The 23,518-nt window shown below is 52.8% G+C and overlaps 9 protein-coding genes across 9 annotated transcripts; 3 read left to right on the top strand and 6 right to left on the bottom strand.

The window, feature by feature from the left end:
• Positions 1–400: 400 nt before the first annotated feature.
• Positions 401–2,131, bottom strand: J4E85_006115 (uncharacterized protein; the record flags this gene model as incomplete). The annotated part of the gene is made up of 2 exons (XM_051470355.1): positions 401–2,074; positions 2,123–2,131. 2 exons carry the CDS (start codon positions 2,129–2,131, stop codon positions 401–403), a joined length of 1,683 nt encoding a protein of 560 aa, XP_051325843.1.
• Positions 2,132–4,240: 2,109 nt separating this feature from the next.
• J4E85_006114 (uncharacterized protein) lies at positions 4,241–6,180 on the bottom strand (the record flags this gene model as incomplete). The annotated part of the gene is made up of 5 exons (XM_051470354.1): positions 4,241–5,470; positions 5,536–5,551; positions 5,610–5,691; positions 5,752–5,909; positions 5,960–6,180. The coding sequence occupies 5 exons, from the start codon at positions 6,178–6,180 to the stop codon at positions 4,241–4,243; spliced, it is 1,707 nt and encodes a 568-aa protein (XP_051325842.1).
• Positions 6,181–7,297: 1,117 nt separating this feature from the next.
• On the top strand, positions 7,298–8,568 carry J4E85_006113 (uncharacterized protein; the record flags this gene model as incomplete). Its single annotated transcript, XM_051470353.1, has 4 exons — positions 7,298–7,324; positions 7,385–7,820; positions 7,881–8,063; positions 8,117–8,568. 4 exons carry the CDS (start codon positions 7,298–7,300, stop codon positions 8,566–8,568), a joined length of 1,098 nt encoding a protein of 365 aa, XP_051325841.1.
• Positions 8,569–9,179: 611 nt separating this feature from the next.
• On the bottom strand, positions 9,180–10,936 carry J4E85_006112 (uncharacterized protein; the record flags this gene model as incomplete). Its single annotated transcript, XM_051470352.1, has 5 exons — positions 9,180–9,539; positions 9,589–10,343; positions 10,399–10,488; positions 10,537–10,767; positions 10,819–10,936. 5 exons carry the CDS (start codon positions 10,934–10,936, stop codon positions 9,180–9,182), a joined length of 1,554 nt encoding a protein of 517 aa, XP_051325840.1.
• Positions 10,937–12,364: 1,428 nt separating this feature from the next.
• Positions 12,365–12,913, bottom strand: J4E85_006111 (uncharacterized protein; the record flags this gene model as incomplete). Its single annotated transcript, XM_051470351.1, has 2 exons — positions 12,365–12,819; positions 12,877–12,913. The coding sequence occupies 2 exons, from the start codon at positions 12,911–12,913 to the stop codon at positions 12,365–12,367; spliced, it is 492 nt and encodes a 163-aa protein (XP_051325839.1).
• A 1,327-nt stretch (positions 12,914–14,240) lies between these two features.
• On the bottom strand, positions 14,241–15,302 carry J4E85_006110 (uncharacterized protein; the record flags this gene model as incomplete). Its single annotated transcript, XM_051470350.1, has 1 exon — positions 14,241–15,302. One exon carries the CDS (start codon positions 15,300–15,302, stop codon positions 14,241–14,243), a length of 1,062 nt encoding a protein of 353 aa, XP_051325838.1.
• A 1,524-nt stretch (positions 15,303–16,826) lies between these two features.
• On the bottom strand, positions 16,827–18,266 carry J4E85_006109 (uncharacterized protein; the record flags this gene model as incomplete). Its single annotated transcript, XM_051470349.1, has 2 exons — positions 16,827–17,900; positions 17,958–18,266. The coding sequence occupies 2 exons, from the start codon at positions 18,264–18,266 to the stop codon at positions 16,827–16,829; spliced, it is 1,383 nt and encodes a 460-aa protein (XP_051325837.1).
• A 605-nt stretch (positions 18,267–18,871) lies between these two features.
• On the top strand, positions 18,872–19,296 carry J4E85_006108 (uncharacterized protein; the record flags this gene model as incomplete). The annotated part of the gene is made up of 3 exons (XM_051470348.1): positions 18,872–18,913; positions 18,966–19,046; positions 19,096–19,296. The coding sequence occupies 3 exons, from the start codon at positions 18,872–18,874 to the stop codon at positions 19,294–19,296; spliced, it is 324 nt and encodes a 107-aa protein (XP_051325836.1).
• A 308-nt stretch (positions 19,297–19,604) lies between these two features.
• J4E85_006107 (uncharacterized protein) lies at positions 19,605–23,506 on the top strand (the record flags this gene model as incomplete). Its single annotated transcript, XM_051470347.1, has 6 exons — positions 19,605–19,800; positions 20,023–20,121; positions 20,170–20,460; positions 20,527–20,786; positions 20,839–21,184; positions 21,828–23,506. 6 exons carry the CDS (start codon positions 19,605–19,607, stop codon positions 23,504–23,506), a joined length of 2,871 nt encoding a protein of 956 aa, XP_051325835.1.
• Positions 23,507–23,518: the final 12 nt, after the last annotated feature.

Raw genomic sequence — 23,518 nt, 5'->3', positions numbered from 1 at the left:
ATCACGTGTCAAACGGGAACGCGAGATCTGGCCGGCACAGAGTGTTTCAGCTTGGCGCTTCGAACCTCCTGCATTCGCAGCCCTTGGATGCATGAAGACCTCAAACGCTTTGGGATGACATTTTCTGCGTGCCATGGTCGTCCGCGGGCTCCACGGCCATGCTGTTCCGCTCGGCAGGAAAAAGCATGCTCGCGTGTATGGCATTCTGACGGGAATCATGATCGTTCCCAGGTTGTGCGCACTGAATCCGAGGAAACTATTATTATTCCGCCTTATTGCGCGTCATCTATATTTAACAACAAGCGACCGAAATTCGCGTCATCGCGTTGCGCCTTTCGACGTCTAGGGGTATCACAACAAACAAACAAAAAATGCTCAGACGCTACGCATGCTTCTCCACCTACTCAGCCGATTCTGAATCAAAGCACTGGCAGTCGGCAATGCTACCACCAGGTCTCCACCCGCTCAACAGAGTCGGGCATCGCCATGCAACATCCATGTCTGAGCACTGAAACAGCACATTCCATATCCTCTCCATTGTGTATCCGAACCAGGGTTGGCTCATCGAATCGGGTCGTTCTTGAAGGTAGGGTTCTTGGTGTGCCCAGCTGTGCTCGTCGACAAAGAGCTGCCACAAGTCGTCGTAGATGGACTTGTTGATACCGCGAATGCGCGCAGCAGTGACAACGAACTGGCCTTTGTAGCTGAGCAGCACGTTCTCACGAGTGGATCCGTCGATGCGGGATTGTACGTCCGCGAACAGCGATGTCTCATCACGCCAGCCGCGCTTGTCCCCACAGTCGTCGCCATTGCATAATATCCCCGCCCAACCCAGGTTAAGGAAGCCTGTCTGGTTCGCCCGGAAATATCGCTCGAAGAATGGGTAGAATTCTCGTGGGTTGTGAACGTCGGCTTGGAGGAAAATCGTTCGTTCCGCAAGGCTGTCCCAGCGGTTGACGATGTGGTTCAGGTAAGTCTCGGCTTCGCGTCCTATGTTTGGTAGCTTGATGACTTCGTGCGCGTTCGTTTCCGCTTTGATCTTTCTTTCGTCTGCTTCGCCGTCCTTCAAGTAAATCGTAACAAGAGCCTCGGTCATTTGTGGCATGCTCTCCAACTTCTTGATGAGCGCAGCAACATCCTCAGTGCGCTCTTTGTACATGCTGATCACAATTTCCAAAGGCCCAATGGGTTCGTATTGTAGATCCAGGCGCGGCTCCTCCCGAGGGTATTGTCGTTGTCCAAAGTTCAAGCTCACGAATGCTGTCCACAGCACGATCAAGACCAAGCTGACCAAGGAAGAGCGAGCACTGCTGCCCTGCGATTTTGGCCGTGATGCTCGTTGTGCTTTGGTACCAAAATCCTCCTCGTCATCGATCGGTGCATTCGGGGAGCGTGAGACGAGATCGTAACTTCCGCGGGAGCCATCGTGACGACCGGACTGTTTCCAAACTGTGTCGTAGATGTCTTTTCCGCAGGCGCACATGATGGCGAGGAAAAAGCATGATAGTTGGTAAAAGCTGGTGTAGGATCGGCGCGTTGATAGAACGGTGAACGAGCCGGTGATAGCTGCCATGGCTAGAATTGTCGTGGCGCTGCGGACGCGTTGTGTTGCGGCAAAGCTGCTTCCGGGTAGTTGGCCTCCTGACTGCATGTCCATTGGGAAGAGTATCGAGCCCCCACTCAGCAATGCCGCTGCTGTTGAGAAGGCATTCAGACCGCGGAGAGGCAGGCTGCTTGTGTCGAATGAGTCCCAGTGCTCGCCCGGGAAGTTGCTGACAAGACAGAACAATGCAAGCAGACCGCCCATAACAACGAGCAACATTGCGTTCATGCTTCGGGTAGCATATTCTCCTGGATAGTGTCTAGCAGCAAGCTTCTTCAACGCACTTGCTGCACCAACGAGGAGCATTGCCAAGATCGATGCGATCAAGCTTGGTACCATTAGTCGGTATTCCATGAACAGAACACCAGCACAAGCTGTGGCAAGCAAGCTCAAAGACAGGGTTTCTGCGTTTGAGCGAGGTGTGTAGTTGAACACATAGAGAACTACACCTTCAGCGAAGAAGGCTATGGTCTGATATGGTCAGCGGAGCGCATGTCAAGCTTGCTCTAGAGAACATACCGTGATCATACATAGCAGCGGTAGATTCGAAGTATGCAGGACTGCTTGCACTATGCAGAATGCAGATACCGCTTGCAGGAGATTCGAAGCGGCCAATAACAGTCCACCTTGAACAGGTCGTTTCCTACGTTGGTCTTGCTCGCTGGCATGTTGAGCGCTCGGTCTCCATGGATGGAAAAGGAAAGCGACTAGGGCCGTAGCCGCGATCTGGGTAATGTACAGTTGCAAGGGATAGTGCAGATTTCTTTCAATCAACAGATGCCGTGTGGTGAGCAGCGAGGTCGTAGCGCATGCCAGCCAGCCAAGCTGGCGATAGTCCTGGAGTCGGTCGCATACGGTCCGGCGTTGGAAGGGAGACTCCTGGTCTTCATCGATGCGTTCGAGACGGCCACGCGCGGTCATAGTGGCGTTGATTCGAAACCGGGTGTGGTGTGAAGGAAGTGCAGAGGGAGACCGAGTTCGATCGTGATTTGCACCAAAACCTTGCTCGGACGCCTGATCGACGTGCAGGCCATGGGTGGAAGCGAGTCTATAAAGAGTTGTATGCTGCGGGCAAGACGTGTGATAACGGGGGTGTGGGCCAGCTTAAACGGGCCTGGTGGACCTGAGTAAAAGGTAGAAGGCTGTGGAGTACCGACAGGCAGGGACAGTAAGGTTAGTCTGCGGTCATGGCCTGACAAGATCAACGTTAAAAGTCTTTCAGAGACAAAAGGATCCTTTTCATGTCAGAATTGGCATCGACAACAGGCCCAGGTCCAGACCCGAGCAGCGGTTGGAACGCTTGTATGTATTTCAGCCACATGGGCTCACCGACGCATCAATTTCAGAATGCGCATCTAGTCACAGTGGGGGGATGGAGAGGCGCAGCCTGTACAGTACACGCATCGCGCGCCATGAGGCATACCGCCCTTGTCGACGGGTGCGTGACAGCTTTAGGCCCCCGTGTGCCAAGGGGAGGCCTTATGTAGATCGTCTCATCCCCTGTAAACTCCATGGTAAATTTCTTGTAGGAAGTCGACAGCTGTTGACTCTGACGTACGCCGCACATTTCTCAGATTCCGCTCTATTTGACTCTTGATCTCAATATATTGCTTCCGTTCATGTCGTGTCAATCGCACCTCAAGAGCCCTGAGAAAAGGGGCGCTGTGGATGAGACCCGCTTGGAGCCAAGCCGGGATGGGGCGAGCGAGAAAACGTCAGCCTTGGTCCAATCAGCCTCAGCATGGCTAATTGCGAAACTCGGGTCCGCCTAGTATGGAACATTGGGGCTTGAGCTTGGTGGAAACGCGTGCGACGGCGTGGACTTGTGAGAGGAAGACGAGAGGTTTCCAGGGTCTATCGTGGGGAAAGACAAGACGTTGCTCAAGTTCCACAAGGCGTGTCGTCGCACCTGCCACGCGACGAATTGGTACCTAGGTGACCACCAGCAACCCAGACTCAGCCTCGCACTTTGTGTTGAGCCCTCCCACATGCGAATTTTACTTTGTTAAACACTTCGAGCTGCAAAGCCGTGTTGCGAGCCTCGCCTGCAATCCTTCTGTCGTATCCTCCTTCCTTTAGCGGAGCAGGGAGAGGGGCCTGCTGGGTCTCGCCAAGACGGGTGCTTTCCGAGGTATCGGGGTCTAGAAAGCCCTCCCCAGCAGCCGCAATTCGACATCTTCAACTTCGAGATGCGATTTCATGGAGATGGCATGCCCTGCAAGGATGCGGATTTCCCCAGAAGCGTGTCATGCGCAATCACCGCACCGCAGTGTCGCCGAGAGCAACGTCGCCGACCACAAGTCGACTACTTCCGCTACTTGCTATGCATTCACGATCTCATCAGCACGACCCGACTCCAAGGCTGCCAACCCTTCGCATGACTCTTTCCGCATCAGCGACAACACCAGTTTCATCGCCAGAGAACCCTACAGATTCTGAGCCCAGTTTCAGGATCAGTCCTCGGGATCACGTGTTTTCTTTTCGACCCAAGGCGCGACCTCTGGAAATGCGATTGGTTCATCACCATAGTGGAGAGAACTTCCTGAAGTGGGACGTTTAATGTGTTTACATTAGGATTAACTACGGAAGCTACCAAGGTATCATGATGGCCTTCCGATTGATTGTATGTTCGTTATTCTAGTTTCCGATAATGCCCTCTACCATGTCCATGACACCAGAGAGTACGCTCTGAATGACAGGATACTTTGGAAGATACGGGTTGTATACCTTTTGACATCTGCCATTGTAATCGGCTGTGTTGCCAATTTCAACAGTAAGCTCGTCTCCAGGCACACCAAGCTTCGCAATCGGGCCGCTGCGAGGAGTGGCCTTTTCCCATCCAGGACCAGCGGCGGGGTTCTTGATGAACTCGACGAACCAGTCGTTCTGGAAGTCAGCAAGCGCCTGTTCCTCGGCAGTCACTCCCTCAACACCAGCAAAGGCACCGTTGCCTCCGAAGAAGAAGGGAATCTCAGCGCCGTGCGTTGGGTAGTCGACAGGCAGAGGCAAGAGGTTGGAGTAGTTGCCGAGGAAGCGGTATGACCAAGTGTCTTGGGTCTCGCTGCGCAAGTCGATGAAGTGGTCGACAGGGCAGAAGAAGCGTGCATCACCGTACTGGGCGCCGCTCATTTCCGAGACACTGGAATAGTCGGCGATGTCGTACGCGGCCTCGATGATGTTGTTTGGGATCTCGGCGACGTCAGCATCGAAGGTCTTGAGCCACGCCGAAAAGTCTGTGTTCTCGCTGCCGTACACCAAACCGAAAAGGGCGCCCTCTTTGTCGGAGTTACCCGTCAGGAGGGGTACGTGGGAAGCGTAGTTACCGGCAGCGAACCGCGCAGCATAGTCCTGGTAGCGTGTCTTCTCGTCGACGACAGGCGTGAAGTACGTGTTCAAGGTGGCGTTGAAGGCCTCGGTTTGGAAGGCGTACATGTCCACCTTGCGCAGGCACTCGAGCTGTCCTGCACCAGTTGCGCAGCCAACCTCTTTGGCAACGAGGTCGAGCGCTTCGTTGGTGGGACCGACGGCAGGGCCAGACTTTGCGTTGGCAGCCATCTGAACGGCCCCGACGAGTGGTGTGTTGGGGTGGTTCCAGAGGTAGTGGTCGACCTGAACAGAGCCAGAAGAATGACCTCCGAACACGACACGGTTGGGGTCACCGCCAAACTGGGCGATGTTGTCGAAGACCCATTTCAAAGCCTTGTCGACATCGAGAATGCCAAAGTTCTGCGACTCCTCGCCATCGACAAGTTCGGCAGAGTTGGGGTATGCCCAAAGACTCTCACGAGTGTTGAAGCTAACGAAGACAACTCCCTTGCGAGCGAAATTCTCTCCGACGTAGGCTGGATTGCTGCTTGAGCCCGTTACCTAAAGATGGGTGTACGAAGTCAGTTTTTGTCTCACATGCAGTTCGTACATTGGCAATTACTCACCATCGCGCCGCCATACCTAAGAAATTCTCGTCAGCATTGGCTCCACATACAGTTCGTACAGGGAAATCACGTACATGTAGACGAATACCGGAAGACCACCGGGTGCGTCTAAGCCTGGTGGAGAACCCGGTGGACCTGGTGGGCCTGACGGAGGGCCTGGTGGATGGTGAGGTCCATTCGGTTTATGAGGCATCGGCGGCGCCCGTGGCAGCTTACTGTTCGAAGACGGCGCCCAGATGTTGAGGTTCAAGCAATCTTCATCTTGCTGGGAGTAGGTTGTACCGGTAATGGCCTGGGGACATGTTGCACCGTACTTTGTGGCATCGAGCACTTCGCCCTTCTTCAGCTTCTTGACGTCCTTAGGAGCCTTCCATCTACGCAATGATCAGTAAACCGGAGGCGATGCAGGACCGCCATCACATACCGGTTTTGTCCCCCAGTTGTCTGCGCAAATGGAATGCCGAGGAAAACAGAGTTTCCATAGTCATCAGTGAAACCCTTCACAGTTCCCTGATCGAGAGCCGCCGTTCCATCCGCGACGGTTGCTCTTGAAGGTTTCGGAGGTAGCGGCGTGGCGGCGACCTGTCCGAGGAAAACGCCTAGTGAGAGGCTTTGCAAGCCAATCAGAGCCGAGGGAACCTTCATGACGCAGGACAGGGAAACACGATGTTGGGTAAGAGATAGAGTTTGGCGGGAGGCTGTAGATCGTGTTTGGGCTTACACATGGCTATATAGGGCACCACTTTGGCGGGCTGCCACCAGCTGGAACGAGTTCTCGCCGCCAACAGCACAGCAACACCATGTAACGTCCAACTGCCGAAGATTGCCCGGCGTGGAGCCTGAAGGAGCCGCGAGGGAAAATAGGGCATTTTCATCTCCGTCTCTGCAGATTCCGCAGGATCCGAGGTCCGATCAGATTCAGGGACCGCAAAATTGGAAAGCTAAGCGAGTCGAACCAATCGCAGCTACCGTGCGGCATCCATGCTAGAAGCCCGGCTGAGACACCAAAAGCGCTAGAAGGTGACGGTACCAAGGTAGAACCTGTCGGCCTCGTACGCCATGTGTCTAGTTCTCGCCTTCCAGACCGGTGCTCCCTGTCGTTCATCGCCATGCGAGCTAGGATGCTTGCATCCTCATCGGACCGAACCATGGAACCTCGATACGGATCTGAGCACAACCCTTCTCACCCTCGCACCCATGACCCCGAGGCCAACGACGATTTTTTGCCATCCATTACTCGGTAGTCTCTTCACATGCGAGCAGTGGCGTTTGGTTTCCCACTGCCCCGTTCGGCGGACACGATGCTATACATGTAGTTTTGTCGTCTCGAGTCAGATTCTTCCAACCAGCGTAGCTGAACCTGCTCTAACGCATGAAAACGTTGCCACTCAGTAGCGGCCGTAGAAGGGTTTCGCAGCTCAATTTTGGCTACCGACTCTAGCGGCCGAGACCTCTCAGATGCTTGCCAGCTTACGGTTGGTTGGGCTTTGGGAGGTCCCCTGATGCTATCATGCCACAACGCTACGGGACGGCATACTAGTTGCACAACCCGCAACATCCTGTAAAGTTACTTTAGGGGGTCGTTTGCCCGTGGAGTAGAGAAAAATGGTACTTGTTGCGGCAGCCCCGCTGTCAATCGACGTTCTACTCACCCTCGTCACACTCTCCACACACTGTTCTTGGATCTCCAACTAGAGTGGAGCGAGCAGGCTCGAACTCCTCACGGCCTTTTTCTCGGTGACGGCCATACAAGCAAAGCAGCATGGTCGACAGTGAGCTCGGGCAGGTGGTAAGTCCTCCCCTTCCTGCATGCATCGTATACTATGTGCAGTGCTGATTCAGTTGACAGGTGTCATGGTATATCTGTACCGTAGCCACGGTGCCTTTTGTTGCGCTACGCATGTATGCGCGATGGTCGAGACTGGGCAACCTCGGAATTGACGACTATCTGATCCTACTCTCTCTGACATGTCTGATCGGGGACCTCATTATCCAGCAGCACATGTGGAACCTGGGGCTGGGCGACATGGCGTCAATAACCCCGGAAAACTTCAAGGGCATAATGCAGATGATCATCCCCGGATCAACGCTCTACGTTTCCTCACTATGGGCGATCAAGTTTGCCCTGGTCTTCTTTTACAAGAGCCTGGCTGCTCCCGGCTCGCGTCTGGTCCTTGTGTATAACTTCACGCTTGCCGGATTAGCTGTCACGTACCTCGTCATCTTTTTCGACATCATCTTTCAGTGCTTCCCCCACGACAAGCGATGGTCGAATAACCCAGCCTGTGAGCAAAAGCAAACCCTGACCCACATGCATGCGAACGGTGGAGACTGACCATGCGCAGATCAATGCAGTCCCAAAGCCGCCGAGATCAACTACTGGATCACCATTTGCTTCAACATCGCAACCGACGTGTTCATCATCTGCCTGCCCATCACCATGGTCTCCCGGCTGCAGATGAAGCTGAAGCAGAAGATCGGCGTAGCCGGAATCTTCGCCTTGGGTTTCTTCGTCGTTATTGCCAGCAGTACGTTCCCATCAGATTCGAGATGAACTGGAATCAGACTAACATTCCACCAGTTGTCCGAGCGTACTACTCCCACAGGAACGAAACGATGCTAACATGCACCGTCTCCATGATCGAAACGGCCATCGCCATAATCGCCACCTGTCTCCCCGCCCTCCGCTCCATGATCCTCGGCACAAACAACACTACCAAAGACTCCGCCAACAGCTACGGCCGCCACTACGAACTCTCGTCTGCGCGGCGAAAAGCAAGCGGAAACCGTCTGACGGCTTCGAATCAGATCTCCGGCGGTCTGCACTCCACACACGATACCCGGAATCGAGCGAACGGATCAGAGGACTCGCTCTTCACAGATCCGCCGTCGGATCAAATAGGCGGCGTCGAGCAGTTTGTGAGCGGGAAGGGGATTACGGTTAATACCCAGATCGAAACCATGTTTGAGGATTCGAGTTCAAGGAGCAATATCTCTTCGAGTTCGACAAAGGCGAAATCGCCGTTCAATTAGTACATGAAGTAAAAAAAGAATAAAGTCGAATGGTCATTCTGCGAGGCAGCGATACCTTAATATATGTAGCCAACGAAGTACTGAATCATTGAACGATAGCAGATATATTGCATGAGTGGGGTGCTGCTGCAAGAGGATGTGATGAGCGGTGTAAAGCCACCGGATGTGCCTGTTTGCGGTGAAAATAGGTGCTGCTCAGATCGCTTTTTGCCCTACGAAGTGTGCGTTGAAACGGCGCGTTTGTGTGTGTGCGGCGGTATTGGGCGCGGCAAAGTTTCCCGAGTGGAGAGGTCGTGATAGCATGAATCGGGCAGTCGGCCTGATTGGGAATGGGGATGATGAACACCAATGCGTTCGAAGAAAGTCAGGATGGTCCACTGCGTAGTGAGGCTGGTGGAAGTTTGTGGAAGAAAACTTGTAATGTATTGAGAAAGTGATAATGTTGAAGCCCGTATGCCAGATAATCCTAAGATAAAGAGGGCTTCTCAACTGCCCTCACAAACGCCGGGTGCCTCTAAACGCCAATCATGCAGCTCATGGGCCTGTAACATGCCCGAGCAGAGATACTGTACACCAAACTGCCGGAACTCCACCTTCTTCCAAGGAGGCTCTTATACCTCTAGTCCGCCAACCATGTAGAATAGCAGATAGGCCTCTGCAGCAAGGACCTCTGCCTCGCTGACCAGCACTACCTTGCTGTCATCAAACATGAACCAGTCGTTGCCCTCCCTGCTATAACTGACGTAGTGTCCAGAGTCGATTTTGCCCTTGTGTACGATGACACTGCTCAGTTCGTATACGAGGGCGTTCGCCGGGCTGTTGACGTTGTGGTTCGAGAGCGGTGCGCCGGATGTCTTCACGGCGCGCATGGCGGCTTTGTGGGCGGTCGTGTAGGGATATATGTCTAGTTTGACTGGGAAGCGAACGGGGGTTTCGATCTTGGAGGACGTGGATTTTGTGTGCTCGAAGCGCTGGGTAATTGTCAGTATAGAGACGCTGCGGATGGCTCTTGGTACTTACCTTGAGGTGAATGGAGAGGACCGGTGGTAACCTCTTGATGCTCAGCTGCTTGGTCGCATTCTGCGGACTGTCGCAATTTCGACATGTGTACTCTGCTGAGCCCAGCTTCTCCTTCACCGTGAAGCGTTCAAGACAGTCCCTCAGATCCAGAGGTGTCTCCTCACCCTTTTCTTCCTTGATCTTCCGTTTCTTGCCTTGTATCCGTACATCCAAACTAAGGTCCATGTACGGATCTTGCGCCGTGGTCACATTGCGGCAATTGTCACATGTCACCGTACTTGAGAGCTTCCCGCAGAAGGCCTGATGTACCACGCACTTGCAATCCTCCGAGTCGTCTGTCGATCCGCCGTTCGCCTGGTGCAGCGTGTTGAGTATGAACTGCATGTACTCGTGCGCATCTTGTTGTTGGTATCCTGCGAGAGCTTCCCCCGCCAGCCAACTGCCCATGAGCATGCTGACAGCGCCAAAGCCCTCCGTCTTCTCAGCTGAGTGGAATTCGACAAACATCTCGTCCAGCGCACAGCTCACGCATGAGTCCCTCTCGCACTCTGTCTGCTTATGACCTTCGGAAAGATAGAAGTTTCGTATGAACGGGTTGTGGACGAGGGTTTGTAGGATGACGCTCATGAAGCATGTCTGGCCCATATTATAGAGCCCACGCAGGCCTATCGCGCGGCAGGGGAGGAAGGTCGAGTTGCTGATTACGAGCTTGTGGTCTTCGGTCGTGGTGTTGTCTTCGTACTTTCGCTTCTTGCCTGTATTGTAGTCAGCCAATCTGATTCTTTCAAGCATGAGCATGCCGCCACACACCCTTCTGTACTCTCAGCACGTCCAACGTCTCGTCGTAGATGAAGTCCTGGCAATTGCCACAGTATATGTTGCCGTCTCGTGACTCGACAGCTGCTTCCTGTTAGCCTTCGCAAGTATACGGCATCGTCTTGAACCCACAGAAACAGTGCGACTTGGTCTCGAAGTGCAAATCGCGATCCACCTCGGTCATGATGCTCGGGCACTGCAGGCACAGGTACAGCGGCCTCAGCGACACAACGTTGCGCGCATCCGCCGGCGCAGTGTATGTCTGTGCTATTATACTCGGTTTCTCGTGGATATTCTGGAGGATGGCCCGGTAGTGCTGGAGCGTCTGCTTGCGCGCCTTCTCAAACATCTCGCCCATGTGCTCTGCCATGTGTTAGCAGCCTCCTCTGACAGTCTGGATGGCAGAGCGCTTACCGCATCCATACGCGATATGCGCCATCTGGCTGCTCGGCACAATGTTGCCCTTTGCATTCTTAACAATCTTGGGCGACGCCAGCGCCGACGCCTTGGGGGCCACTGCGATCGTGTCCATGGTGCCGGAGGTTTCGAGCCTTGGTATGATAGACGTGCTCGCGCTCTACATAGTGCAGGATTAGAAGATTATCGGAAGCGCTCGCCAGCAGCACGGGCGCAACACTCTGGTGGCAGCGGCGCTCACGATGCGCGGCTTGGGGAGTTATTTCTGGGGTTGAAGCGGACCTGCATGAAACCAATCAGCAGTGCGCCGCTAGCGGATCTCCCGCCCACGCATCGTGCCGAGCACGATGAGAAGACATCACCATCACACTGCAACTTTGATGTAATCCTCCCAAGTCCCACTTGTTGTATTCAACCCGTGTATCCTTCGATTGTGATTACAGGCCTACCCTCTACAGTATATCTCGCGATTTCAAAACTTACTCACTCCTCCCTTTTTCGTTATTCCCTCCGCTTCAGCGCCTTTCCCTTGCTCTTTGGGGTCTGCATCTTCAACTTGTAGAACAAGAAAAAGCTTAGTCAAGGTCGATGACAGCGAAGGTGGAGGCGAAGACGAAAGAGGTGTGAAGGGCAGAGAGGGTCGCCATAGCGGGAGTGGGGGTGTAAGAGGGCGCACGGGAGCGACAAACTTGGGCGGGGAAGGAACGTTGTCTATATTCTCATTGGCGAACTTAGGGAGCTTCAGAGGGATGCGGCTGCTCGCGCAGGTCAGACACATTTCGATTCTACACGCAAATGAGTTTCACTATACCTACCTATTGCGATCCAAAATGACACGAACTGGCTGATAATTACTTTATCTCAAAGGTACCTACGTATTACGGTGAGATGTTGATGCAGAGCAGAGCAACAGAGCGCGGTCAAGGAACTGTTGCCCAGGTATGCGAAGTTGTATTGAGCTCTATGGAAAAGAAAGAAGATTCCGCTCAAGGTTGTATGCGCATAACACGACTGCACTGTTATATGAAGAGAAGTGTGACTGGTAACTGCAACACGTGGGAGAAACTCTTACTAACAAGCTGCCGTCTGAACACTTCGACGCGTCTCTCTAGACCCTGCTCTACGTTTTCCGCGACATATGAGAACACCGAATCACAAAGTGCAGCAACACGAAATGGCGATTGTTCTGATGAAGTGCTTCAAGTGAGGGCGCCGAAATTGTAGTTTGCAGAATACACGTGCCAAAATACAGCCAATGTGCTATGCTACAAGAATACGTAGGCGCCAGACAGCTGTATCAACAGACCGCAGCCGGATTTTCTGCTACCTCTTTACCTCTCTCTAAATGCTGCCGCGTGACACACCTTATGGATCAAACAACCTTAGTTGATAGTAGAGGCACTTGGGAATAGATACTCGTCGCAGTCCTAGGTACAACGTATGTAGCTTACTGTAGGCTCTTCGGCATTCTGCCATGCTTTCGCCGTTTTGGAGCCTCACCTTCACTCTTCTTTTGCGCTTCTCTCTCCATCTGCAACCTGTTTTACTCCATGATGATTCTCTTTCTAGTAGCCTTGCACGCTTTTGTTCGATAGCCAAATATTTGATAGCGGATGTTGTTTTGTTTGAGATAGTCGACGTACGTGGCAACACCTGCGGACCCGACGAGGAGAGCCAGTTTGGAATGCGATGACTCAATGAGCTGACGAACCACGAGTCTCCAATACATGCCGAGATTGGTCGGAACCTGGTCGACGATATTCCCGTGACCGAGTGCAATGTTGCGGTCAACTCGTCTGGGGAACACGTCCAAGTGGAGGGCGCCGTGGTTTCTGATCGAGGATACGTTGTGGCCAAACTTGGCGTAGAGCATAAACATGGACTCGTTTGAAATGTCTAGGGTGGTACCATACGATCGATGAACTGTGCTATCCTCCTTAGCAGTGGGGTATGAGCTGACAATGAGAAGGGTATCGCGGAGGCTTCCAGTAGGTTTAACTGCGTGAGCGTAATTAGCTTGGAGGCTATCCAACGTACTTCACGTTGACAACTTACCCAAATTGCTCTCGCTCATGTCAATCCAATTGTCCATTGTGTCCGGGAGCTCAACAGCATGTTCGCCTTCCACTGCCTGTCCCCATGCGAAGTCCATGTCCGGATACGTAAGCGGCCAGGTGGACGGATCTCGCTCTCGGCGGGGTATAACGAAAGGCGGCGATGTGCATGCGTGGTCATAGACTGTCGCAAGGAACTCTTGAACTCCTGGTAAAGTTAGTACACATGCGCCTTACGTGCTGTAGAGTAGAGCTTACCATCTTCTTGGAGGTCTGGCAACAATCGTTCTACCAATTTGCGGATTTCGTCGGCGGTTAGCTCACTGAACAGGTCGTCATCTGTTAGGGAGCATCGGTCAACGATGTCAGGTATCGTGCATTCGTCAATGATGCTAGTTGTGGGATCCGCGCCGTCAAGTATCTGCTCTGTCGCTCCGGTGTTGTTGGTGAATACCGTAAACGCAGGGGGTCGTTTTGCTTTCGTTGTTGATGATCGAGTCCGCGCTGTCTGGTGTCCTGGTGGCGGTTCAGGTAGTTGGGACGGTAATTCCGACAGTGCTCCAGTCAAAGGCGCGTTGCGAGCTCTTGAGGCTGCTGCCGACAGTACTGTCTTCTTGGGTCTCTTCGCAGGTGGGGAGTTTTCCTTGTTGGATGAACGCGGTGGCGGCAAGGTAATCGAGGTCTTGAGGATGCAATGCGTTTACTGGCACACGTAAAGGACAGATAGAAAACGCTCAAAGAGATTTGAATATTAGATACCCCGAATGCTGTGTGCCAGAAGCGAGTGGAATGAGGCAGTCGCGAGAGGCATGAGGCAGTTGCTAGAGGACCCACATCCAGCGCATCATGGCCAACCATCTTCCCCGCGTCTCCTGGGTGAGTGGCATGAGGCAGTCGCAAGAGGACCCACATCCAGCGCATCATCGATGGCCAACCATCTTCCCCACGCCTTCTCGGTGAGTGGCATGAGGTAGTTGCGACAGAACTCTTATCCAGCGCATTTGAGGTTAGCTATCTTCTCTGGTATCTTCTCAATAAGTGGCACAGGGCAATTGCAACAGAACCTTTATCCAGCGCATTAGAGGTTAGCTATCTTCCTCAGGGTCCTCTTATTTCGTTGCATGAAGCGGAGACTACAGAATTTCAAATCTGAAATTTATCCGATCGTCTAGATGATCACGCACTAGCCCTGCTTGTTGTGAACATCCTTGGATCTAATCTAGTTGGAAAGTAGCTACACATATCCCGCTCCACGTAAACAATCTTGAATAATTCATTGTACTTCATCAATACCAGCATACGACACTGTGCCAGACTGGTTTAATGGTGTAATTCGAAAGAGCTTGTCTCCATCAGATCCTGGGATCAGATTCCGGTCGAGGCGTCGAGGCGTCGAGCCATAATGTCTATGTGCATTACACCGTGTGATCGTAGGTCCGCCACGTGGTACCCAAACTTGGTGTACAGCATCCACATACAAACATTACTCATATCATCTACGGTACTATAGCGGTTGTGTACGCTGCCTTCCTCTAATGCTGTCGGGTAGCTGGATATCAGTAGTAGGGTGTTGGTGAACGAGCCAATTGGCTTTACAAGACCGTCTTCTGACATGTTAAGCCATCTTGGTAACAGACTTGGGCCGCCGAGGTCTAGAGCCCGCTCGCCGTCGACTGAGTGTTTCCATAGTAAATCAAAGTCAGGGTTGACTAACGACCAGGTAGTGGGGTGTCGAGAGCGCGCCGGGATGCTAAATGAAGGGGACTTCTCAAGATGGCCTGCGATAGTTCTGTAGAATTGCTTCATATTTCTTGATGACAGCGCAGGTAAGACTTTTTCCACCATGGATGTAACCTCGGCGGCGGTAACATCAACATTAAAGAGATCTTGGTCGCGTAGCGGTATCTCGAGGGAGTACTGTGTCTCCTTCATGTCATCATCGTCCGCATGGTGGATATCGGCATCGTCAGACTGGCTGGCCTCGTCAGACTGTTCGGCATCGTCCTCGTTGTCTTCGTCGGGCTGGTCGGCCTCGTCCTCAGGTTGGCTGGCCTCATCCTCGTTGTCGTCTGAACTCAGAAACATGTCCTCTTCGTCGCCCTCGGGATTGCTGCAGTTCTCTGACTCAAAAACACTGCCTGTATCATCGTCTGTTGCTCCTGCTATATAGGACTCGTGCAGGCTGTGTGCATCATCTTCATCTGCGTGTCGACTGGTTGACCCTGCATCTAGTCGCTTTTTGGCACTTCTCGTAAGCCTGATGTCCTGTGCGGGGGGCCGCGCCGCATCCGTGTCGTCGTCGTCTTCTCGTCGACGTTTCCGCTGAGTCTTGGTGGGCTTAGGTGGTTGGGCGGGGGCGACTTCCTTGCTCTTTGGTGTAGTCTTGCTAAGACTGGGCCGGGCGGTGCGCGAGATGTAGCCGTCCATACTACTTTGCTTGTATGGGTCATGTTGGATCTTTCTTTTGGCCGTAGTAGACACTTCTAAGGGGGGTGTGGCGGCGCGTAGACCTTTGGCAGCCTGAAGATTGATAGTATGTACCCACACCGAGGCGATGCTGCAAGTGAGGGGGTATCACAGGGTAAATTTCAGTGGCGCGAGGGCGTTCGACAGAGGCAAGGAGGGACGAATAATGTTGACGAGAGATGGCTTCACCGCCTAGTAAGCATAGCAGGAGCGAGCTTGACGTAGCTAGGCGGCGGGTGTAAGACGTCTTTCTGGGGAAGAGCGAGCGCGCTGGAGGCAAGCGCGCTGGAGTTGGTTGTAGCCATTGTAGTGCGCGAAGCAGGAGCGACATGCTAGTTGGTAAGAGTAGTAGAAGAGAGGCCAACATCGCGAGATAGTTAAGACAATAGACTGCGATGTTAAAAAGTGAGCGTGCTAGGGGTATGCGCGCTGGAGGGAAGTGTAACAGGTGCAGTGCGCGAAGCAGAAGCGAAGTACTAGTTAGCAAGAATAGTAGGAGAGAGGCCGATATAGAGAGATAGTAGAAACAGTCGATTGCCATGACGAAATCTTAACAACATTCCTCATTTAGTTCTTTCTTCTTCTTCCTCTTCGCTAACAGAATCCCATTACTTCCCCGTACTCCAAACCCCGCCCTTGCGAACGGCTTGGTGTGGTGACTTGACTAGACCCTGGCTTGGTCGTCTTGGTGGCTCCCATACCCCAGCGCTCAAGTTCTTCTTGACTTTCCGTCCACTCATCCTCACTTGCCCGTGGGGTAAAGATGATGGGTTTCGGGTGCTTCTTTAGCAGCGTGGGTGTGCCAAGATCGGTGTGGGAATAGAGTGCCTGTCGTTGCGCGCGACAATGACCGATGGTGAGGTTGTGTCGGTCCGGTGTCAGCATGGTAGCGGCGGTTGTGCTGGATGCAGCCATTGGATGGTAGTATGTTGATGACGGGATTGGTTGCTGGCTAACGCCGAAGAGGCTTAAGCTGCGATGGTGACTTGTAGATTGAAATGGTGGTTTGGATGATGGTGTTGATGTGCGCATATCCTCGTAGGGAAGCTTCGACTTTATACTACACTGCAAATGATCAGCGGAACGTGTTGATCAGGGTATCACGCAGCAACCAGGGTAGATGAGAAGCTTCGATGTAGTTCTCTGTATTGTGCTACGTGTCTAGCGCTATCATGCTGTACTGTCGAAGCTTAACGTGATGATGATGGTGGTGAGACTAAAAAGTGGCGCCAACTGTTTGGGCAACCTCCGAGTAGAAGCCGATGGAAATGCTTGGCCGCAACGGACCAAGTGCAATCTGAGTTGCGAATACATTAGATACATAGAGCTTCGAAGGGAGCTAGAAACAAATAGAGTATGGTTTAGTTAAGGATATAGGAAGAAAAGCGTGCCGATTGAGCCAATGGATGGGTATTCTAGAAACAAGCAAATGCGTCGCTGACAGTCATCGTCGGTCCAAGGAAAGAAAGCCTCCCTACATTTGGTTTAGTCAATGCGCGAAGATTCCGAGACCGGTGGTGAAGGAGGGGGGTGCGAGGTGTCTAGGAACCTGCGCTTCGCTTCCGGAAGATCATGTGCATCTTCATTTGTGCGCTTCTGTGACACACCCACCGAACCAGTCTTCCGAATCAGCGGGGAGCCTCTCATCTTCTTGTTTTTCTCAACGATTTTCCTCCACTGTGCTATGGCGCGAGAGCTCAAATCTACACGCTCAAAGTCCGTCGTGGGTGGAGCAAGCTCGATGTCGACCCAATCGACTCTTCTCAGACCTACCAACGCCTTATTGCCGAAGGCTTTGGCCAGGTTCTTGGTCATGAAGTCAATCTGTTCTGGGCTCAGCGACGAGTCCCGTAGACCAAACCGCAGTGTCAAGAAGCCTTTTGGCTTGGGCCGCCAGTGAGATGCATTGTCTTTTTGTAGCTTGAGAGGAGCCAAGACTATATGCTGATCGCTGTGCTGTGTGCTATTGCCTCGAGACCAGATATGCGAGGGCGTATCTACGCGTCGTTTGTCTATGTTGATGCGCTGGTGCAGAAGGAAGGTCGATATTGCTCCCTCTGGGTTTGTCTCATGGAGTGCTTTCAAGGCGTCAATGAGCGCACGGGTATATGACCTCTCACCAGGAGGTTCGGCCAATTGATCAACCGCACACGCGCTGAGGAGCTCAAACTTCTTGTGGCCTTCTTTGCCCGACTTGGCAAAGTTGCTCGCATAGCAGGTGTCTAGAATGGTCAAGACATCGCTCTCTACATCGTCGCTGCGTAGCCGGTCCTCAGCTTGGGTCCAGTTTGCGCGCGCGTTCTTCCGGAATCCTCTGTCATGTAGTACAGAGTTGTCACTCGGGAGACTGCCAGAGAGCTCCAAGCACTTCCTCTCCTCGCTGTAATCGCCGTGCCCCGTGTAGTATACGATGAGCAGATTTTCCGGTCCGTCGTTGTCGCGTATGAAGTTGATGACGGAGCTTTCGAGCTGATGTTGAGGTTTCGGACGGACGTCGAGCTCGACGATTTCGGACTTGTAGTGATAGCGGTCGCGGAAGAGGGCATGGAGTTCTCGGGCCTACAGTAGTCCTGGTCAGACGATGCGCGCCTGACGCGTTTTTGGAGTACAACATACCTCTGCTCCGGTCTTCAGGTCGTCCAGCGCATCCGCCCACTTGATGATCAAGACTGCAGCGCTGGAGTAGCCCTCAGGCAGGTCCATGTTCTTGGCGATAGCTTTGGACCAGCATTCCCGCATCTCAGCGCCCTTTACCTGGTACACGACATCTGCTACGCTCGGTTTGCTCTCCGCAAGATGCTCCTCACTCTGCGCAGGCGGGCCGCTCTGTCCCGACTCGTCGTCAATCGATTGTATCCGTATGTCGGCATGGATGACTTTGTGTGGGTAGGGATTCGCAACGTGCGAGGTCACCTCAGTCGCCATCGCGTCCAGGGCATGCGCCGTTGCGCTTGAGGAAAGAGCCATTGGGTAGAAGAGCTGTGAACCTGCGGGGCTCGACGTTCACGGCGACGGGCCATAATGAGTGCCATAGTTCGCTGCAGCTTTCAGCCCCCATATTGGTGGGACATGCACCACGGCACGACGAGTGCGGAGATGGCAGATGCAGCCTCGCCCCGCCAATCAGCGCTCCGCCAACTTCATCACCGAGCGTTGGGGTCCAAAGCTGAGCCTCCACCACCCCCAATTACAAAGAACCAGCCTGCCAGGATTGACTGCCTGCATTTACCACTTATGGCCAGAGGTTTGATGCGATGACATGAGCTCACTACTACTGTACCCGCAGAATGCACTGTCATGCAATGGGTATGCAATCATCTGCATGCAACATGGCTAAGCCGCGGCTGTGCAGGCAATATGGGCCCCCAACCATAATCTGCACCGGTCACGACCCTCTGTTGCCTGGGGCTGCAGTAGGCAAACTGTCGAGAGGCCATCAACAAGGACTTCTATAATAGCAGACGCTGCTACCATACTTCAGGGCATCATCCATAAGGCTCCCTGCCTCACTTCCCAACTACTCGATCACTATGGCTACCACATTCGATGAACAGCCACTTCAGGCAGTCGAGGTTAGATCCTACGCTGAGTGGTTCCCGCTCCACGGCTGACTGTTAGCCACAGAACGAATACATGGACGCCGCACCAGAAGATGCAGCTCCCCAGACCAAAGCGAGTGTAAACCCTGATCCGAACGCTGCTGAAGTAAGTCTTTCTCCAAAGGTCCAGGCGGTACATTCTAACTCTGTCTCAGCCAGTCGCGCGCTTCAGCAAGGGCGAAGTTGTGCGCAAACCAGTGTTTGCGAATGGTGAACGAACGACAGGCGTCTTTACCGTTTACGACCGCAAATTCAATCGTGCCAGGGGATACCATGAGTATCAGCTCCGGGATGTCTATTCCCTGGAGATGGCAAGTGGCTGGACCCGCGAGAAGGATCTGAAGCCTCGCAGCTGAGCTGTGCAACATTGCCTGAGGCTGAGCTCACCGGAAGTCACCAGGCAGCTGTGATTCAGATGCGCACAGCCAATTGTGCAAGGGGAGTCTAAGGCGTTGGGGCTGAGTCTTACGGATACGGCGATCGCACCCCTCAATTTCATGTCTTCAATACTACATACACTGCGTTCTTGCCACAGTTTGTTGAGCCACAGACAGCTCACTTTTAATGTTCAACTGATCGATTATTGCTGGTGTTCGAAGGTTCTCGTCTTCTTCTTCTCGCTTCTTCGCTTGTGTGCGGGCCGCGCCTTTCTTCTTGCATCACCATGGCCCCTCTTCGTACCATGACCGGCGATACTTTCACCGATGAGAAGACACCTCAATCGCCAGTATCGCCAGTGTCTCCCACGAATACCGACGCGACCTTAACGGGGGACTTCATTGAGGGTGCTGAAGATAGCCATTCTACCATTCAGCCCCCAACGCGGAGAGACTCAGTTGACGTTGAGAGCGCACAGCCTGGTAAGCGATCCCACAAGATCCTTTTTGGCCCCCAAAACAAACTGACCCCGCTATGTATGGGGCCAGAAAGGTGAGGTCAGCGACGCAAAGCTCCTGCCTGAAGGAGCTTGCCACCGTCAGCTTACGCGTGCCCGATATGGTGGCCACGAGATGCCATACCAAATCGATTGCATCGGCAGCTAGAAACTTACTGTGAATCACCAAAGACTAACAAATCTCCAGAGAACGGAAAGAAGCGACCGAATTTCTTGCGACGAATCACAGTCCCTTTTCGCTCCGAGCCTGAGGCCGAATATGTGACTGAGAACGTTACGCGAACTTGTGAGTTATTATTACAACTGAGTCTGACTAAACACTCATGAAAGTCAGTGGAAAAAACTCCCAATGGCTTCCCAAAACTCGCAGCATTCCAATCGAGTGAACAAAACTTCTCACTTTATCGCGCCTTCTCATATCTGCACTCACGTATCCTCCTTGATTTGCAGGATGAGATCACATCATTAGAACAGGAGCTGGACGAGATTGACTGGGATGACCACGACGAAGACCGTACTCGTTTGATGTCGAGGGATTTCGACAAAGCCCAGCCTGATGGCGAGGGGGCGCCTCGCAGCCGACGAGTTGTACTGCGAGAAATCAAAGCCAAGCTAATGGAATATGGTATGCATTCCTATAGTAGCTCATCGTAGATATGAGCCCATCAGTCAACGACTAACTGCTGCATAGATGATGTCCTCATCAAGGCAAGGACAGTGGGTTCCTTCCAGAAGCCATCAGATCGAAATTACCGTAGTGTGCGACGCTACTGTTACAACAGAAAGCCGCTCATGGATGCTGAGATGGAAGCTATTCGCAGCAAAGAAGACATTGTATCCTTGCACAACGGTCGTGAGTGGGCGACCTTCGACGGCGGTGTCGAGAGTCTTATCGGCCAAACCGACATACTCCTGCAAAAGGTCTTTGGCACCAAGAAACTTCCACTACAGGTGAGCAGAAGAGAGAGTGATGCTATGGACAGTCATACTAACAAGCCATTAGAAGTACTTCCGTACCCCAGAAGCTCAGGAAAAGACAACAGATCCTTACGTTTCCCTCTACAGCAGCTCCCGCATCGACAAAGTTGTCAACATGCTCATCACATTCGTCATATTCTGTCTCCTTGTCGTTCCCGTCATCACCATGTACCAGTTAACCAACACTGCTGCACATGTGGTGACGGATGCTTCTGGCAACACGTCCACAACCAGCCAAGTGGATATTGACAGTAGAGACACTTTCAACGCTGTCGGCGTGCTGATCGTATTCACGTTGCTCTTCAGCGCTGCAATGAGTCTTTTGACAAAGGCGGCGAGACACGAACTGTTTGCGGCATCGGCAGCCTATTGTGCGATCTTGGTGGTTTTCATTGGTAATTTCACAGGGCCTGGCAATTGACGCCGCTCTATCAACGATACTTACGAAATTATGATGATCATGATGACCCCTTGATATTTCGTATTGCCGGTGCTTCTCGTTTTCAAGCTACAACAAGGCTGCAGGCGACGGCGACTGTCGCCCCGTGAGGCGGTCTGTGGAAACTCTCGGACTTTTTTAATCCGCCACGACCTTCGTATCTTCGTATATTTCCACTTGCCGGCAATTCGGGGATTGGACTCTCCCGAGATCCCGCTGACCGGTATGCGAGGCTTGGCGTATAGTCAGCCTTAATGCGAAGCTACCCAGTAGGCTTCTTAATCCAAGCCCTTTACTACACCAAGGCATATATGATTGGCACCCCTACTGCTAGTAGGCACACATCTGAACGCCATTTAGTGCGGATGTAAGGACTACACGCGCTGGGCAATCGACTATCCGATACCTCTCACGTGAGATATCGCCCGGGCGTATCCAAGTATCGCTTGTGGCACATGCATTTGGTTTCGCGTCGCTTAGACGCAAGACATATATTTGAAGTATCTGCCCGCACCAAAATTGATACGACATCGGTAAATCACCTTCTCTTTCTTCTGTGAGGCACCCAGTGATAGCTTTCGCTTTCTTAAACATGTCCTTCCTATCGAACTACTTCACTGGGCAGCGAGTCGCTCCTCCTCGCATACCCACGGATACCATCATACCCCTCCACAGCCGCGACGACACGCACCAAAACAGAAACGTTTCAGTCGAATACACCATGTGTTTTGACGATGTTCTTGATGAGCGGAAGCTTGTCGAAGCATTATGGAGGTTGCTGGAGAAACCTGGTTGGAGGAAGTTGGGAGCGAGACTGCGCCTCAACACCAGCAACGATAAACTTGAATACCACATACCAGCACAGTATACCAAAGAGCGCCCGCCAGTCAACTTCACCCATGAGACTTTCGACAGCAAATTGAAGGACCATCCTCTTGGTTGCCAGATTCCTACTGCGAACGAGCGTGACGACAGTGTCCAGGTCTTCGGCGTTCTAGAGTCGCAACGTGGGGTTATAAGTGCGAGGGGAAATACTTCAGTCCTTGATGACTGGCTCTTTTCAGATGAGGCGCAGTTAGGCTTACATGTAACGAGCTTCAAGGATGCGACGCTCGTCACCCTTACTTGGCTACATACGCTTCTTGATGCGATGGGACGACAAACTCTACTAAGAGCCTGGACGGCAGTTTTGGAAGGAAGAGACGAAGATGTACCGGAGTTCTGGGGTTACGATTTCGACCCATTGAAGCGGCTTGGAGCTTCTCTCGATGAGGACAACCAGGATGCAGAGGGTATGAGTGCCGGCACTACGCAGGTGCAAGAGAAAGCGCAATCTCGGATCTGGATGGTGATGTCAAACTTCAAGACCTGGCTTCCAAGCTTGCTAGGCCCCAGAGCGATGTTCGCATACCTCTATTCTCGGTTCTTTACACCAACGACAACGCAGAACGGCCGTATGCTCTACATGCCCGCGGCCTACATGGCTCGCTTGCGAACTGAAGCAATGCACGATCTTGAATCTCTCGACGCCTCACAAATAACCTACAATACCTCAACATCTTCTGCACCAAAGCCCTTCCTCTCGGACGGCGACATCTTCTCAGCATGGTTAATCCGCCATCTCGTTTCCTCCGACACCTCTCTGCTCAACTCACCACCTGCTCGACCCATAATAATCCTCAATGTCTTGGGCATGCGAGACGTACTATCTACCTCGTCATCCAAATACGAGGTCTTGATTCCAAAAGGAAAAGCATATGTTGCAAACTGTACAGGTGGAATCGTTTCGGCGTTCAGTGTACAGCAGTTTGTCGGTATGCCGCTGGGTCACGTTGCGGCTCGTATTCGCAAAGATCTTGTTGAGCAGGCGAATAGAGAGGCGGTGGAAGCTTCGCAGCGTGCCAGCCGCAACGGACAGCAAAACCTTACGCCTCCGTCGGATCCGCAGATGGGGCCGGCAGCCTACGTGTTCTCAAATTGGGCAAAGGCAACGTTGTTTGATACAGATTTCAGCGCTGCTGTCGTTTCTGATGACGGCGATGAGGGTGGGTTGACTAGTAGGCCGACCAGAGGAAAGCCTGTGTATATCAGTGTTAACGGTCACGATAGACGGGTGGACGGTTGGGGTAAAAGCTCAGGGGGCATTGGTATGTGTGTTGGTAAGGATGCTAGGGGTGGGTATTGGCTTGGAGCAATCACCCCAGCAAAAGAGTTTGCGGAGGAGTTTGAGAAGACTGTGTTAAGCGATTTCTAGGCCGGTGGGCGG

This window comes from Alternaria conjuncta (genome assembly GCF_024043145.1).
Source record: "Alternaria conjuncta strain BMP 0040 chromosome Unknown scaffold_8, whole genome shotgun sequence".
Taxonomy (NCBI): Eukaryota; Fungi; Ascomycota; class Dothideomycetes; order Pleosporales; family Pleosporaceae; genus Alternaria; species Alternaria conjuncta.
This window is presented reverse-complemented; position numbering and strand designations above follow the sequence as displayed.